This window comes from Nyctereutes procyonoides, unplaced genomic scaffold, assembly GCF_905146905.1.
Source record: "Nyctereutes procyonoides isolate TBG_1078 unplaced genomic scaffold, NYPRO_anot_genome, whole genome shotgun sequence".
NCBI classification, from domain to species: Eukaryota; Metazoa; Chordata; class Mammalia; order Carnivora; family Canidae; genus Nyctereutes; species Nyctereutes procyonoides.
In genome coordinates this window covers 27,704,584-27,720,127 of record NW_026575120.1, presented here as the reverse complement: position 1 = coordinate 27,720,127, position 15,544 = coordinate 27,704,584, and the positions used below count along the sequence as shown (strand labels likewise).

At 52.0% G+C, this 15,544-nt stretch overlaps 1 protein-coding gene across 1 annotated transcript; it reads right to left on the bottom strand.

The window, feature by feature from the left end:
* Nucleotides 1–5,977: 5,977 nt before the first annotated feature.
* On the bottom strand, nt 5,978–14,434 carry PURB (purine rich element binding protein B). Its single transcript, XM_055335298.1, has one exon. It carries the CDS (start codon nt 14,398–14,400, stop codon nt 13,483–13,485), a length of 918 nt encoding a protein of 305 aa, XP_055191273.1. The 5' UTR covers nt 14,401–14,434; the 3' UTR covers nt 5,978–13,482.
* Nucleotides 14,435–15,544: the final 1,110 nt, after the last annotated feature.

Sequence of the window (15,544 nt, the reverse complement as noted above, 5' to 3'; positions counted from 1 at the left end):
TCAAAGGCTCAAGCATTTCTGAAATAGGATGTTGAACAGCAAAGAGAGAGAAAAGGGGATCCCTGGGTGGCTCGTCGGTTTAGCGCCACCTTTGGCCCAGAGCATGATCCTGGAGTCCCGGGATCGAGTCCCACATCGGGCTCCCTGCATGGAGCCTGCTTCTCCCTCTCCCTCTCTCTCTCTTATGAATGAATAAATAAAATCTTAAAAAAAAAAAGAGCAGAGAAACCCACACCACTGAGCTCAAGTGCTTGTTAGATTCAACATTTACTGTTTCACAACAATTTTGTACTTTAGCCACTGTAAACTCTGTTAAGATGTGATGACTATACCATAATTGTTAGCTGGGCAGATATCACAGCCTGCTTGGACACCTTAAGAGTTATGTGTGTGTGCTACATCCAATTCCAGGTGTGTTTATCCTCCACAGACGTCTTCATTTTGCAAGCACATGTTTGCACCACTTGGCTCCATATGATAATAATAATAATAATTTGTATTATCACAAGAACAATTTCATCTTAATTATTGGACTCTATTCTTTTTTTAATACTTTATTTATCTATTCATGAGAGACACACAGAGAGAGGCAGAGACACAGGCAGAGGGAGAAGCAGGCTCCATTCAGGGAGCCCGATGTGGGACTCGATCTCGGGTCTCCAGGATCACTCCCTGGGCTGAAGGCAGCGCCAAACCACTGAGCCACCCAGGCTGCCCTGTAATTTCTTTTTAAACAGTTACAAATCCAAGGCTCCTAAAATTGGACTTGTAGTCAGTGAAAAGACAAAAAAAAAGGAATTCTTTTGTTATTCCAAATATTTTTCAGCTTGCCATAAAAAGGTTAGGGGTACAGTATATTTACAATAGTTCAACATAGACTTTGGCTAAAAATGAGCAGCGAACATAAATGCGTGGGCCATAAGAATTTACCTGGTGGAGTTCACAGCAGACAGCAGGTGCAAGGGGGCCCTGCAGTCGAGCATTTTCCACACTGTTGCCAGCATGCCTTTGGGGTAGATCCCAAGAAGTGGGATTGCTGGTCAAAGGGCAACTTCTCGAGCCCTCTTGATAGCTAGACCTCATGAGACCCTTTGCCAGGGACTGTGCCCACCCCACCCCACCCCCCGTGATGCTCCAGTGACCCTGTGCACCTACAGCATTGCTAGGGGAGATTGCTGTCAGGCCGCTGGGGAGAAATAGTATCTCAGTTTTATTTTGCATTTCTCTTATTAGGAGGAAGATTATTCTCATGTAATTCTGGGCCGCTGGTGTCAATTTTTTTCCCCCTTGATTGTCTGTACCTATTTCTTATCCGTGTGCGATTTGCTCTTAGCTTTATGTACCCGGCCACCCCAGGCCCAGACACAGGGTGCTGCGCTGTTCCTCCCTGCTGCTCTCGGACCTCCCTACGTCTGAAGGCCCCAAAATGATGCTTGCACAGGGTGGTACAGCACTACTCCCTCTGGAGATGAGCTCAGCTTCTCCTCTGGGAGCCCGGCTCCATCTGGCACTGTAACTGGCACATGTCTTTTGGCAAAATAATCTTTCATGTTTACTGAGATTTAACAGTGGCCAAGTACCTGAGCACAGGGTAAGCTTGCTCCTTGTCACAAAGTGATAACATGTCAACTCCTGCTCGTTGAGTCCGGCGAGGACCTGGTTTGTGGGCTTGGCAGGTGCTTGGCCAGGACCACTGCGAGCTGGATGACACTGACCGCGGCCCCCGCCCTGCTCTAGAATGCATGCTCCCTGCAAAGTTAGGCCTGGCCCTTGCAGGGTGGGTGACAGCAGCTTTTAGGTGGAACAGAAGGGCTGACTCCCTCCACATGTGGCCTTGGAAGGCAAATGGCAGGTGGAGTAGAGAAACACCCAGTGAAAAGCCCTGGAATCCCCCACAGACTTGTTTTATCCTGAACACCATCCCGAGAAGAGAAAGCCTTTGGCTGCCGGAGGTCTGGAAGAGGTCAGCAGGTGTATCCAAAGCAAGCTCGCAGCCTCCCCAGCTCCCCAGGAAAGGCATGGTGTCAGCCAAGCAGACAAATGGACACCCCCTCGCCCCCCCCCCCGTCCTGATGAGTCACTTGCTTGAGTGACGTCCCCAGCTGGGTTTTCACAGCCAGGAAACAGCAGCTGCTGCACTAGAACATTCCACATTGCTGACAGCAGCTCTCCTGCCCGCGCAGACTGTTCCCTGCCATTCTTCCTAAGAACCGAACATGCTTTCTCTGTTTGCATTATTTATATTTGAGACTGTCTTTTATGTTCTGAACTAGGCATTTACACGATATGCATATTCATAAAGGCTCACTCTGAATTCTAAGCCAAAGCTTCAAGGTCAGAAGCAGCTGGACCTAGGTACGGCTGGGAAACACTCACCGCAGGTCGTAGAATAAATCAAGAAACAAAAACACATTTTCTTGTTCCTAAACTGCATAATAGCCTGTGACACAAGAGTGAAGGGCCACTGGATCTCTGTGTGCGGTATCACTCCATCTCGTGACTTCTTGATGGCGAAGGCAAGTTTTTGTCTGAAATACAGTCGGCTGGAAGTGCAACCAGCAGATGATCACTCCATGTGCCAGAGCTCATAAGATAAAGACACTTTTCTCTCAACTCCATAGGCTCAAAAGTACTTATTCCACTATGCAAGATGGATCTGCCTGTGTTTAATTCGCTGGAACCTAAAATCATGAAAAATTAGGTTACTTTTCAGTTCAATTCCTGCATTGGAGTTGTTGGCTTTGGGGCCCAGATTTTGCCCTTAACCTATCTGACCAGAAATCTGTGTCATTTCACCTGGTGAGCTAATCCGATGTTTTTTCAATATGATAATATACATTCAGGGCGTCTGGGGGCTCAGTGGGTGAAGCGTCTTCCTTTGGCTCAGGTCATGATCTCGGGGCCCTGAGATCCAGCCCCACATTGGGCTCCCTGCTCAGCAGGGAGTCTGCTTCTCCCTCTCCCTCTGCCTGCTGCTCCCCCTGCTTGTGTGGGTGCTCTCTCTCTCTCAAATAAATAATAAATAATCTAAAAAAAATACATAAACGTGGTGGGCACCTACCACTGCTGAGATTTTTAAAAATTATCAAGATTTATCAAAAGGACACATCTGTATACCAGTAGTTACATTTATGGAGCGGGTCTGGAGAAAGAACATTCATTTTTGTTTCCTTCCAGAGATACTCCACTGTTTATATCTGTTGAAATAAGTATACATTAATTTTTATAATCAAAGAAAGTTCAGAGACTGTAACTACCAAAATGATGCCACTGATTATGAGGGTTACTGAATAAATGAGCAAAGGACAGGATGATGGTGAGTGTGGGAGAGTCCAGGAGCGCTTAGTGACAGGGCCCTGGGAGGCAGAGCCAGGCTGTGTGTGGGTCAGGCCTCCCCCACCAGGGCTTCAGTCCACATCCCCAGCTTCTGGCCTCTGGTCCGGCCCTGGGCATCCTGGGGAGCACTTCAATAACAGACCGCTGCCCATCCTTATTTATTAACTTGGCTATTTTCTTGGTTTGACACCTAGGCTGGGAAAAAAACAAAGTAGCATAAAAGGGGCTATTTGCAGGCCCACTTGCTCCCTGCACTGGCTTCCCGGAAGTGCCTGTCTGGCTCCAACCCAGTCCTGCAATGTGACTTTGGAACCTTTTGCTTTGGGAGGGACACTGTGATTTTCAGGTCTGGAGGCGGCCACGGATGCACCAGTGGAGTGGGGCTCACCCCGATGCAAGGCTAGCATTCTCCTTCTGGGTCACTGATAGGGATGAACCAAGTCAGTTTGCTTTCCTTCTTAGCCTTGGGGACCTTTTTTTTTTTTTTTAAGATTTTATTTATTTATTCATGAGACAGGAGAGAGAGAGAGAGAGAGAGAGAGAGAGAGAGAGAGAGAGAGAGGCAGAAACACAGGCAGAAGGAGAAGCAGGCTCCATGCAGGGAGCCGGATGAAGGACTTGATTCGGATGCCCCCGGGGTCACGCCCTGGGCTGAAGGCGGCGCTAAAGCCACCGGGGGATCCTGTTTAAAGGCCTTGAGGACCCGTTTAATTTCATTCTCGGAAGCACACCCTGAAGACACTGATGAGCGGCACGCACACTTCGCGGGGGAACCCAGGAGGTCTGGCAGACCCTGGTGGGACGCCTGGGGCAGCGGTGGGGGCAACAGCCTGCGACGTGGGCTCACTCCCGCCTCTCCCCAGGTGGGGCCCCCAGGTGTCCCGGATACCGCGGGGTCGGAGAGCGGGCCCCTCCCGCGTGAGCTCCGGCCCCTTGGATGGAGCCCATCTTCAGCGATGGAGACTGGATGGCTCGGACCCCAGGGGAGCCGCTCCATCGGAAGCGCGGGCGCCGGCACCTGGCCTGCCCGAGGTGCCGCACCCCCACCCCCGCAGGTGCGCCAGCGCCCTCCCGAAACCCGGGGCGCCCCGTCTCCTGCCGCCCACGCTGCCCCCCGCCCCACAGCCGCCGGGGGTCTGCAGAGGGGCGTCCCTAGGAGGGCCGCACTCAGCTCCCGCAGGTCTCCCCAGTGCCCCCCGCTGCTCTCATTGCGCCCCGACCGACCCCGCCGCCTGCAACCGGTGCCAAGGCCTCAGGCAGGCCCACCGCAGTCCCCGCACAGGGATCCCGGGAGCGGCCGCCAGGTGGCCTCTCCGCGCGCCAGGCCGCCGTGGGCCGCGAGGATTTGTGTCGGATGCGCGCGGAGCCGCACTGCCCGTGGGCACGGAGGCGGGGGCGGAAGCCGGCTCACCGCACCTGCGCGCCCCAGAGCGTCTCCGGAGCCCCCGCTCGCTCGCAGCACCCCGCGTGTCCCTGCCCTGCCCCCGCCCCCGGGAGCCCCCCCGGCGCCAGGTGAGGCCCAGCTGGCCAGGGCTCCGCCCTCCCGGGGTTCTTGCTTCCTGCCGCGGAAACTCTGCGCCCTTCGCCCCCTTTCTCTTCCTTCCCTGAGCCCCCCAGGCGGCTGGTTCGCATCCCGACTCAGGACGACCACTTGGGGAGCTTGGGAAGGTAGCACAAAGCACACAGGACACCGACGCCTGCGTCCCAAAGACTCTGGTGTAGTGAGTCTGGGGCTCCCCGAGGGTCTGCATGCCGCCACCGTGGGGGTGCACCGGGGGATCCCCTAGAAGACCTCGAACTCAGCCATCAGTTCCTGGCCCTCTTATTTGCGGCCACACCGGCCTGTCACCTTCTCACCAGCACGCCTTTTCCAGGAGCCCCCTGGCTGGTAGCCCCCAGAGTGCATACTTTTAGTTTTGTCTTAAAAGTAATTCAATGTTGGGCAGCCCCGGGGGCTCAGCGGTTTAGCGCCGCCTTGGGCCCAGGGTGTGATCCTGCGGTCAGGGATCAAATCCCACATTGGGTTCCCTGCAGGGGGCCTGCTTCTCCCTCTGCCAGTGTCTCTGCCTCTCTGTCTCTCATGAATAAATAAATAAAATCTTAAAAATAATTAATTCAATGTTTAGGATAGGCATCAGCTGACACAGGCCGGAAGAATAGAATCTCCTTCATGGTGTAAAGGGGGTTCCTGAAAATAAACAATTTGGGAGCCAGGGCCGGATCCTAGGACCTAAGAGTTTCATTTTTCCTTCTAGGTGGGTAGCACTGGCCTGACCAGTCAGCTGTGACAGTTGGTGGCGGAGGCTGGGGTGGCAGTTTCTCGCCCCCCACTGACCACGATAGGGCCTAATAGCCAGTGGACAACGGTCAGGAACAAATGCAGGAAGCAACAAGTGGCCTGTCTGGGACAGGAACCACAGCGGGAGACTCGCTTGCAACCCCTACTTCCCTCCAGATCCTCACCACAGAGAACAGGGTCTGGGTCTCGTCGGCCACCCACCCACCCACCCCCAGAACACAATGGCCCTTGGGTCTTTGCAGGAGGGAACGCACCCGGTTCCAGACCCACGGGGAGCCCAGCAGCCAGCGACTGGCCCTTCCCTCCCCACCTGGTGCCTGAAATCACAGATGCCAGACAAGGTTCTCACTTTTCCGCATACTTTATTTGTTACAAACATACAATTTTAAATATAGACTGTAAAACTCCATTTGCAAAATCTATTGTAGGGAGTGCACACCAGCAGTAAGGATTCTTCAATTTTTTTCTGTTTCTGTCAGTTTTGCTAGTTAGTGGTCAACACGGGACCTGCCTGTTGCAGGCCTGTCGGAAGCTTCTGGCCGAGCTCACGTTGCGCTTTTGCAGCGGCCCTACTCGTCTCCATGTCTCTACACTGACTGGCACCCGAGCTTCCGCCTCCAGGCAGTGAGCGCAACAGCCCGTCTACACTCGCTTCTGAACGGTTTCCAGGAAGTGTGATTTCTGAACGGCACTGCACTTCACGGGCTTGTTTGAATGGCCCATGCAGCTGTTAAAGTGCATTCTTCTTTTAAAAAATAAGAGAAATAATCTTTACTCTTTAACCAAGGTACTTAGAAAATGAGCTTTTTTGGTCTCTCAGCAGATATTCCCAAGTTGATCCTATCGCTACAAATTTTAGTGTTCTATATACAAATATTTATAGGGTTACAGGTAGAGGGGACCTTACAAAATGAAAGGTGCAGCTTCTCTTGGAAGCAGTTCTACAAATTCATACACAGGAGTACACACATGGTTTACAACGCACAGGCATGTGGCTATTCAGACACCAAAGACGCCCCCAACCCCCTTAGAAGTACCTAGTTGTCTGTCTACATCAGGAAGCTGTCTCCTGCCATCAAGATTTGGTTTGAAATTATTTAGACGACTTCTGCAGTCTCTACTGGCAGGACATCGGTCCCCACTTTGGAGTGAACCATCTAGTCTACAGAAGCCCCTGACGATTCTGACCAGCGGTGAGGGTTCCTACAGGATAGAAGATGTGCGGTCTACAAACGTCTAAGGAGACAAACACACTCTGAGAAAGGGTCCTGGAGAAACATTGTCATGAAGGAGCAAAAGGAAGGATAAACCCCCACTAACTGTTCAAAGACACTGATGATCCTAGTTACCATTCAAATATTGATGATCATCGAGAAAAACCTCAAATACATTCTCCTGCTACCACAATGTATAAAACTAGGCTCTGGAGGGATGCCCTGTACTGTCTTAAAAATCACTTTTTGGGCTTTTGCTCCATCTGTTAGCTTCTAGGAATCCAGAGAGCTTTTGTGTGCAGAGGTGACACACGGAGCTGGGAGAAATGGGTTTGTGCTCGTGTCTGAGCGACGTACAAACAAAACTCCAAATCCCTACCCTACCACACAAATGTGCTTTGTGATGGAATCCTGTTTTGCAATCATCCTGGGCCTCTCCCTGCACTTGTAGGTCCCTGAAAAGGGAATTTATAAAGAAGGAATATTCCACTTGCCCTTCTGTTTCCAACCAGGTATTTTCTGAACTAGCCTGACCCTACGACACGGGGTAAGGCTGGGGATGAACGTCTGCTGTCCGACTTACTCAAGGCAGAGACAAACTCACATCGCCTGCAATCTGCTCGCGCGGAGGGAATGCGAAAGGATCTCTCTCTCTCTCTCTCTCTCAGGCGGCCCCACACATCAGCCCCCTACAGACAGAATCGGCCCTCTCTCATCCGTGTCAGTGGACATCTCACACGCGAGGCCCATGAGACTTGCTCCTAGACTCATGATTTCGCACTAGCCCAAAGTATGGTCATGCTCCTTCACCAAACCATCTGTTAGAATCACCTGGGGGGGGGGGGAGACCACGTCTTTGCTTCAAATAAAGCTCTGTCCTCCTGTTAATAGGAGCCCCGCCGAGCAAGGAAAGTACCCAGGTGGCATCTGCAGATACCTTACTGCGGCTTTACTGACCCTGTGCGAATGTCCAACTCGAGGCGCAGGAGTCAGATTCTCAAAGGAAATGGAAAAGGTGGTGAATGGGGTGGTCAAACAGATGGCATACTCCCTGTTTCCTCAGGGAGTATAGAATACATTCAAAAAAGTCTTACTTGGATCGAGGGGAATGGGTACCACCTGGGACTTGCCAGAGTCATAAGTCTTCATGATATACCTTTACTATTTTTTTTTCCAAATTGGATTATCATCCTGACAACTGGACATTTATTGAAAGAAGGGTCAAATCCATCAGCACTGAAATTACATTTTAAGACCAAGGGCTGGGGACAGGGACTTTAACCAGCGACCTGGGACATGCACTCACCGTCCCTGAGTGTGAGCTCTTGAAACTGGGGAGGCAGGGTGTTGAAAATCCATGACTTTGCTTTCCTAGATTTAGAAATCGGGGAAATGAAGTTCTAGTTTGCCATTTCCGCCCTCTAGCTGCAATTTCAAAAGCGGGGCGCGGACGTGCACTTTTATTTGTCTATTTTTCTTAAGGTAAATGTGGTTTCTTTCTTTTCTATTTCCTATAAGCTATCCCCCCGGCCCACCCGTGTACCCCACTACCCAGTTTGTTCAAGGAGGGGGAGTAACTGTTTAGGAAGACAGCTCATGGACTTACAGTACTCTAAAACCAACCCTGAAAACTGATCATCTCATCCACTTAGTATAACTTCAGTGCTGTTGTTGACAGGGAAAAAAAAAAGTTACCTTAAGGCTTAAGGGAAAGTAACTTATTAATTTGTGAATGCAGCATTATTTACTCTCCCATCGATTGGAAGCTAGCAGAACGCATTCTGGATCAATAATACAAACCTCATAACATTAGCAAAGATTTCCACTCTTCTTACACAGAACAATATTCAAAAGCAGATTATCTAAGGGAGCCTGAGAAACCATGATCCACATCACACGAAGATCCCATGAATTTCATTATCAAAAAGTGCTTTATCTTTGAGAAATATGTCGGGGTTCAAATGGAAATATACAATGGAAGATCACTCGACACTTTCTCAAGCGAATACAAAGTGGAAAAGGAGCAAGACGATGGGAGGCTCTGCTCTCTGAACAGGCCTCGTGCGTGTGACTTGTAGGGTGGATTACATTAAAATTGTTAAAGAGTTAACAGTGGGATTTTACACCACTCTCTACTCTAAAACCTGAGATTGGACACCAAAGCACTCAACTTTGTTACTTATCAGAGCAATTCTGATCCTTCCTAAAAACAGAAAACTCAATTGAATTGATAAAACCCCAGGGTCAAAACCATGAACTCTCCCCAGGCGGAAAGGAGATGGACCACTCGAGACTCACGTGCATCAGACACGAAGAGTGGTGCAGTGAGGAAGGCCTAGCTGAGTTACCTTCACACCCGCTAGGGTGCTTCCCTCCTTCCCTCCTACTGATCAAGGCCACGCTATTTGCAAATGAATATCTACTGAGAGATCAGTTGTGCATTGGACAAAGTACCGTAACTGGGTTAAAAATGAAAACAAAATTTACAGTGAAGAATACTTATGTGCATGGCTAACACACTCAAGCTTCTCCCTAAGGCATCCACCTCGAGAGCAAGGCGGACGCCGAGCAATAGTTACCTCTCGATACCTTGTGCAGGTCACTCTACCCTCCAGTAGAGCCGGTCAAGGTCACACGGGACAAAGCATCCTCAGCAACTACGCGCCTGAAGTGTGCAGCCGTTTACAGACCACTCAATATGAGGGCATTATTATAACCAGCCTCTTCTGCCCACAACCCTGCATTTTTCAGATAAGACAGGATAACTGTTTTGTTTTGAGAAATCTGAAGCTTGAGTTTGTATAAAAGACCTGCAATTTACTGTCAGGCGATGGAGGGGACGGAAGGAGCAGGAGGTGCCAACTGCCTGCCCTGGAAGCCCCTCCAGCGGCCGGCAGCAAACAATGTGGAAAGTGACCTAACAAGTGGCCATGTGCGCGCCACGGCCACAGCCCTTCTGACCGACTACATGCCTCCCACGGCAGCTCAGGGTGTCTGCATTTCCCGTTTGGTTTCCACTTTGATTTTTTGGTGCCATACAGACTCACGTGGCGCTTTGTGCAGCATATGCACTGCAGGCTTTCCTTGCGGACTAGAAGTGCCACTCTGCTCAAGCAAGAGTGGGCACAATAGAAACCAGAAGGGAATAGCGGGGATCTCGCCACAGAGTTTCGCTCTTTTGATTCTGTTCCTGCAATCTAACTTCTCACATCCGGAACAGCCTGAGAAACACTCTACCAACGATCAGAAAAGGAATTTTCGTTCCCCGCTTCTTAGAAATTGGACTATTTTGAACACGTGATTAGCTGGGATGTTTGCCAAGGTTAAAAAACAAGCCCTAAATCACTGTTCGTAGTAGAGGATGAAAACCAGAACAAAAAAATATTTGGATGTTTCCCAGAGTAATGCCATTTTCTGACTGGAATTAACAGATATTCTTTGCTAAGTGCTGTTTATGGACGAGTTCTGAGATACAGCCTCATTAACAGGCCGCATCGCACATCAAAAGAGCAGTCTCTGTGCTCGCCGGATTTCTATTGCCCCAGAACAGCGAGTGGATGAGGGTCAGTGAAATGCTACAACTAATCCACACCCTTCTGTCATCTTCCTGCAGTGAGAAGAGAGGCCATGAACCACCCCCTGCAGGAGAAACAAACCTTTGAGATTGGTTAAGACTTAAACCCACCACTATGACGTTTACCACTTAATCTTACATAGGCAGGTCAAAATTTTAATATAAATTACTTTTTCCAACACATAGCTTATGCATTCTTTGCTCCTTTTTTTGGAGGATTCTCAAATTGATATCTAAAGATTTACATATGATATATTACTGTTATATGGTCTAATGACTAAGAAAATTTCTCTGGTAACCAAAGCTGATGCCATATATGGTAGTGTTCTTGGCATATACTCTATACGCCTCAGACCACTTCCACATTCTTTCTATTCAGCTAATTATAGCTTAGTAGCCACTGGTGAAGGATTGTGAAGACCCTGTCATTTCTACAGAATAGAAAGGCAAGGCTAGTTACTGCAATTCAGCCAAACAAAAAGAAAAGAAAAAAAAATACAACAACCCCTTCAAAAGGAGAGGTACTGCACCTTTGCAAAATTGAACTGGCTCACTGCAGCTGAGCAACAGAACCACCACTGAAGCAAGAACACGAGTTGGTCTGAACAGGAATTGTACACGGTCTGAAAATGAACAAGTCGCAGCAGTGAAATGAGAGCTGCGACCTGACTTTTCATTGCTGCCTCAAGGTTGGAAACTGCAACAGTTTCTGCAAACCTAAAGCTAGCTTCGCGGCGCCCTTACGAAAACAATTTAGGGATTTGTTCTCCGCAGCAAAGAAATCAACACTCAAAACACATAGGTAAATACAGCAGGACATTATTGAAAACAGCTGCCTTGTGGTACAAAATACAGTACGAGTATATACGGATGTCATTAAAACATCAAAAATACTATTGCTCCCATACAATTTAGGAAACATTCTTTGCGACGGAGAAGGTTTTTTTAAAAAAGGAAAAGCTTTAAAAAAAATCTGTTTAAAAAGTCTACTGTGGAGAATGAGAGTAGAGAAATAGTCTGAAAAGGGCACCAATGTGTGTGGCTCTTCCACTTTTTTTTTTTTAAAAAAAATCTAAGATCAACAGTATTCTGAATCATAATCTAATTTTTTAAAAAAGCCTAATTTTATGTACAGTTCTTTATCCTCCCTCTCAGCCACGATGCATGAAGATGATCTTTTTCTAGATTACTTATTTCCCAATAAATACAAAAAAGATTGTATAGATTGAATAATACCAAACTCAGATAATAAAAGGGTACGCAATAAATTAAATGGCAGCTCAGATAAAGGGCAGGCATGCAGTTTAAAAAAAAAAAAAGAACAAAAAACGAAAAACAAAACAACTAAGATTGTGGAGGTGGGGTTACTTGCCTCCTGGTTGAGAAGGTGTCGCACAGAGAATACCTAAAAACTTTGGAAAGAACGTTAGCTCCCGTTCAATTCAAAGTCGCCTAGGTCTGTGACACTTCTAGGAATACCTTGTGATGGGGTGGGATTAACTTGATTAGTAAAAATCATTTCTACTGAAAATCCATTTAAAATATAGAAGAGGCGATCCTTCAAAACCCCAACTTTTATTCTTGAAAAACAGCTGGATAAACTGGCGAGAACCAGTTTGTTGAAATCTCAAGATGGTATAAAAAAAATGCTTCCAGGACATAGTCAGCATTTGCACGTTCACTTCATCTCCATTCAGATGGATTTCAGCTTCCCAAGGGCACACTGCTCAAATCACTCATCCATCATTTGCCAACTTTGATTGGGAGGTACTGAAACAATGGATCGAGTTCTTAAAATTTTACTTTAAAAGAATAGATGATGCTGGAATTCTGGACCTGAGGATCTTTAGTATTGGAACAAATCCAGAGACGGAACTGAAGGTGGGTGAAGACCTCAGTTTTGGTTATTTCCAACTTCTCTGTGAGGACGTACATTCCATTAAAGCTCAGGCTTGTAGCCACACTGTTCCTTTTGTAGGTTATCTTCAAGTTTTACGGTTGAAAATCCAGCCAACCAGTGGCTCAAACAGCCCAATTAGCCATAATTCAGTGCCTAGTGTGAAGCCACTACAGGGACCTGCTCTCATTCACCTGTAAGACAACTCTTGGTAACGACCTCCGTGTCTGGACACCCGGGGAGGGACTTCAGTGAGCAGCAACTAACCCACTCAAACAGTCCTCCTTGTGCTTGATGCAGGACTTTCGGTGCCTGCCTCAGCAACCCCCCAATGTAAAATTGCTCTCAGCTCCAGAAAAAAACATGGCCAGCTTCTAAAATCCTTTCCTAACAGACTGTAGTTGAAGGACTGACATCTGAATCCACTCGCATCCAGGAAGACAACTCCACAAAGAGACATGGACACTGGTCCAGGTTCCACGTGAAACCATTTTAGACAAAACGGGCCCATTTTGTTGCTGTATTCCCCGGTGGCTTCTGGAATTCTTCTTTTGCCCGTCCGTGGTTATTTAAAGTCGTGCTCCTTTTCAGAAAACCTGTACCCTCAGAAATGGACAAAGGCCAAGGCCTCGGTCTTCTCAGGAATTCCACGGAAACCTAGATCCTAGAGGCTGATTCAATGGAGGTGAAGAGACCCACCCCCCCCAGCAGGGAGGTCCGGAGATGTTGTCAGGCCAGGACACCTAGGTGGAACACAGACCCTGCTGTCATGGACCGGCCTGGGGAAGGCCAGTGTCCCCCCCGGGCACGGGCGGCTCTGTCCACTGCAGGGCTAGCCTGGGTTGGGGTGGTGGTGGTGAAGAACCCCAGCTGCAAACTACGGAAGCTGAGACGATTTTGCTCAGGTTGTCTCCTTTCTGCGGGCTGCTGTCAGTGCCTTGGAACTTTGCTGCTTTTCTCTAATTGTCTGCGACTGTTCTTTTTGTGGTTATTTCTCTTAATTAACTGTATTGTTTTTTAACTGTGTGTTCTCCCGACGGGGCCTCCTTGCTCCGCCTCCACCGGCTCCCTGGGGACGAGCAGGAAGGGGACTCCGCGGCGGCCCCAGGGACAGGGACGGCGGGCGGGGGTGGGGTGGGGGGCCCCGCGGGGAAGCGGCGCTTCAATCCTCGTCCACCTCCTCGCCCTCCGACTCGTCCCCGCCGCGGCGCTCGTACAGCTTATCTCGCTGCCGTTCCTGGATCTCCTTCATCTCGTCGGCGTACCGGCAGAAGGCGCCCCCGAACTTGCCCCAGGCCTTGAAGGGCACGGTGATGGCGTTCCGGTAGGACGGCTTCACCTCGCTCACGCGCAGGAACACGCCGTACTTGTTGCAACCCACGTCGAAGAAGAATCGCTTGGAGTCCACGGTGATGGACGTGCCCTCCGGGAGCTCTCCGTACAGGCCGCCGCCCGCGCCCCCCGCGCCGCCGCCCGCGCCCCCCGCCAGCTCGTCGTCGTCGCCGCCGTAGTCGTCGATGAGCTTGGCCAGCGCGTCCCGGAACTCGATGAGGCCCTGCGCCGGCAGCGCGATGGTCTGGCCGCTCTGCAGGCCGCCGGGCCCCGGGCCGCCGCCGCCGCGGTTCACCGTCTGGCGGATGCGCAGGAAGCGGCCGCGCTGGTTCTCCTTCAGGTCCAGGTAGTACTTGCGGTTCTCGCGCACCAGGAACTCGCTCTTGAGCGCGCGCCGCGGCCCGCCGCCCTCCTCGGCGCCCGCCGCCGCCGCCGCCACCTGCTCGGGACTGCTGGGGCCCAGCTGCGCGTAGTGCTCGATGAAGTCGCCCAGGTAGTCGCGGAACTCGGCGGCCACCGCCATGGACAGCGTCAGGCGGCTTTTGGAGCCCCCCGCGCCCACCTCGGCGATCTTCAGGAAGCGGCCCTTGGCATTCTGTTTCACGTCCAGGTAGAAGCGCTTGTTCTGGATGTCCAGCCGCTTCGAGGCTAGCTCCTGCGTCTCCTGCTCGCCGCCGCGGGCCGCGGGCTGGAAGCCGCCGGGCCCGCCGCCGCCGCCGCGTTCGCTGCCGCTATCGCCGTCCGCCATCTTCTCGGCCGCCGCCGCCGCCGCCGCGCCTCGGCCGCCGCCGCCGCCGCCCGCCGCGCTCGCGCCCGCCCTCCGCCCTGCGGCTCGCTCTCCGGGGCCCCCAGCCTCGCCCGCCGGCCGCTCACGCGCTCCCGCCGCTCATCGCCGGCCGCCGCCGCCGCCGCCCCCCATCGCCCCGCGCTCCGCCCCGCCACTTCCGCCGAGCTCGCGCCAGCTTCCGGCGCGCACCCCCTGACGCCACCCGCCCCGCCCAAACGTCCTCGCGGCTGGAAGCGCCGCGCTGGGCGGAGGCGGCGGCGGCGGCGGGGCGCAGGACAGTGACGTCGCAGCGCGCGGCGCTCTGGGAAGGGGAGAGCGTCCGGGCAGGGAAGGGCGCGGGAGGGTGCGGGCGTGGCGGTGTGCGTGCCTTCGCGGTCGCGGGCCTCCTGGGTGCTAGACTTGTTAACATAAGCGTCCTCCCTCGTAGGCACAGGTGCCTCAGGGCAGCGGGTCACGGACGGGAGAAGCCGGGGCCATCCGTGTTTCGAACAAAGCTGGTCTCGTAGCGTTGCTGGGCAACGGCCCGGAGCGGCGCTGCGCGGCCCGTGGGCGCGGTGACGTCATCGCGCGAGCGAGTGGGCCCCGGGCGGGCGGGGGCCTATGGGGCCGCGGCACCCCCCAACCCCTGCCGGCCGCCCTGCCTCCCCCGACGCCTTCGGGCTCCGCGGGGCCGCCCGGGGCCCTGCCCCCCGTGTGTCTGGGAGCACATGGCGCCTGGGCTTGGCCCCGCTTCTGCTTCGGCACCTGTGAACCACGTCCTCCGCTGTTTAATCCCGGCCTGTAGTGTATTCTGGTGCAGGCGGGGAAGCGGGGAATCTAAAGTATTTCCTTCGAGGGGTCAAGTGTCCTGGGACCATGTGTTGGCCACGGACAGACCCCGACAGGTGCGGACGGATGTAGATTATTTTGGGCGGAGGAAACACCAGTTCTCGGATGGCAACAAGCCTGGTTTGTCTGGAGCCCAGGCCCTGCGTGGGGGATGGGAGACACGGGGGGGGGGCGGCCCTTCGTGCAGGCCTTGACCTCCGGGGGGCTTGGAGCTGCCGGCAGGGTTGTGCGGACCTGGGCGCGGCGTGCGTGCCCTGTCTGTGCGGGAGGGGACCCG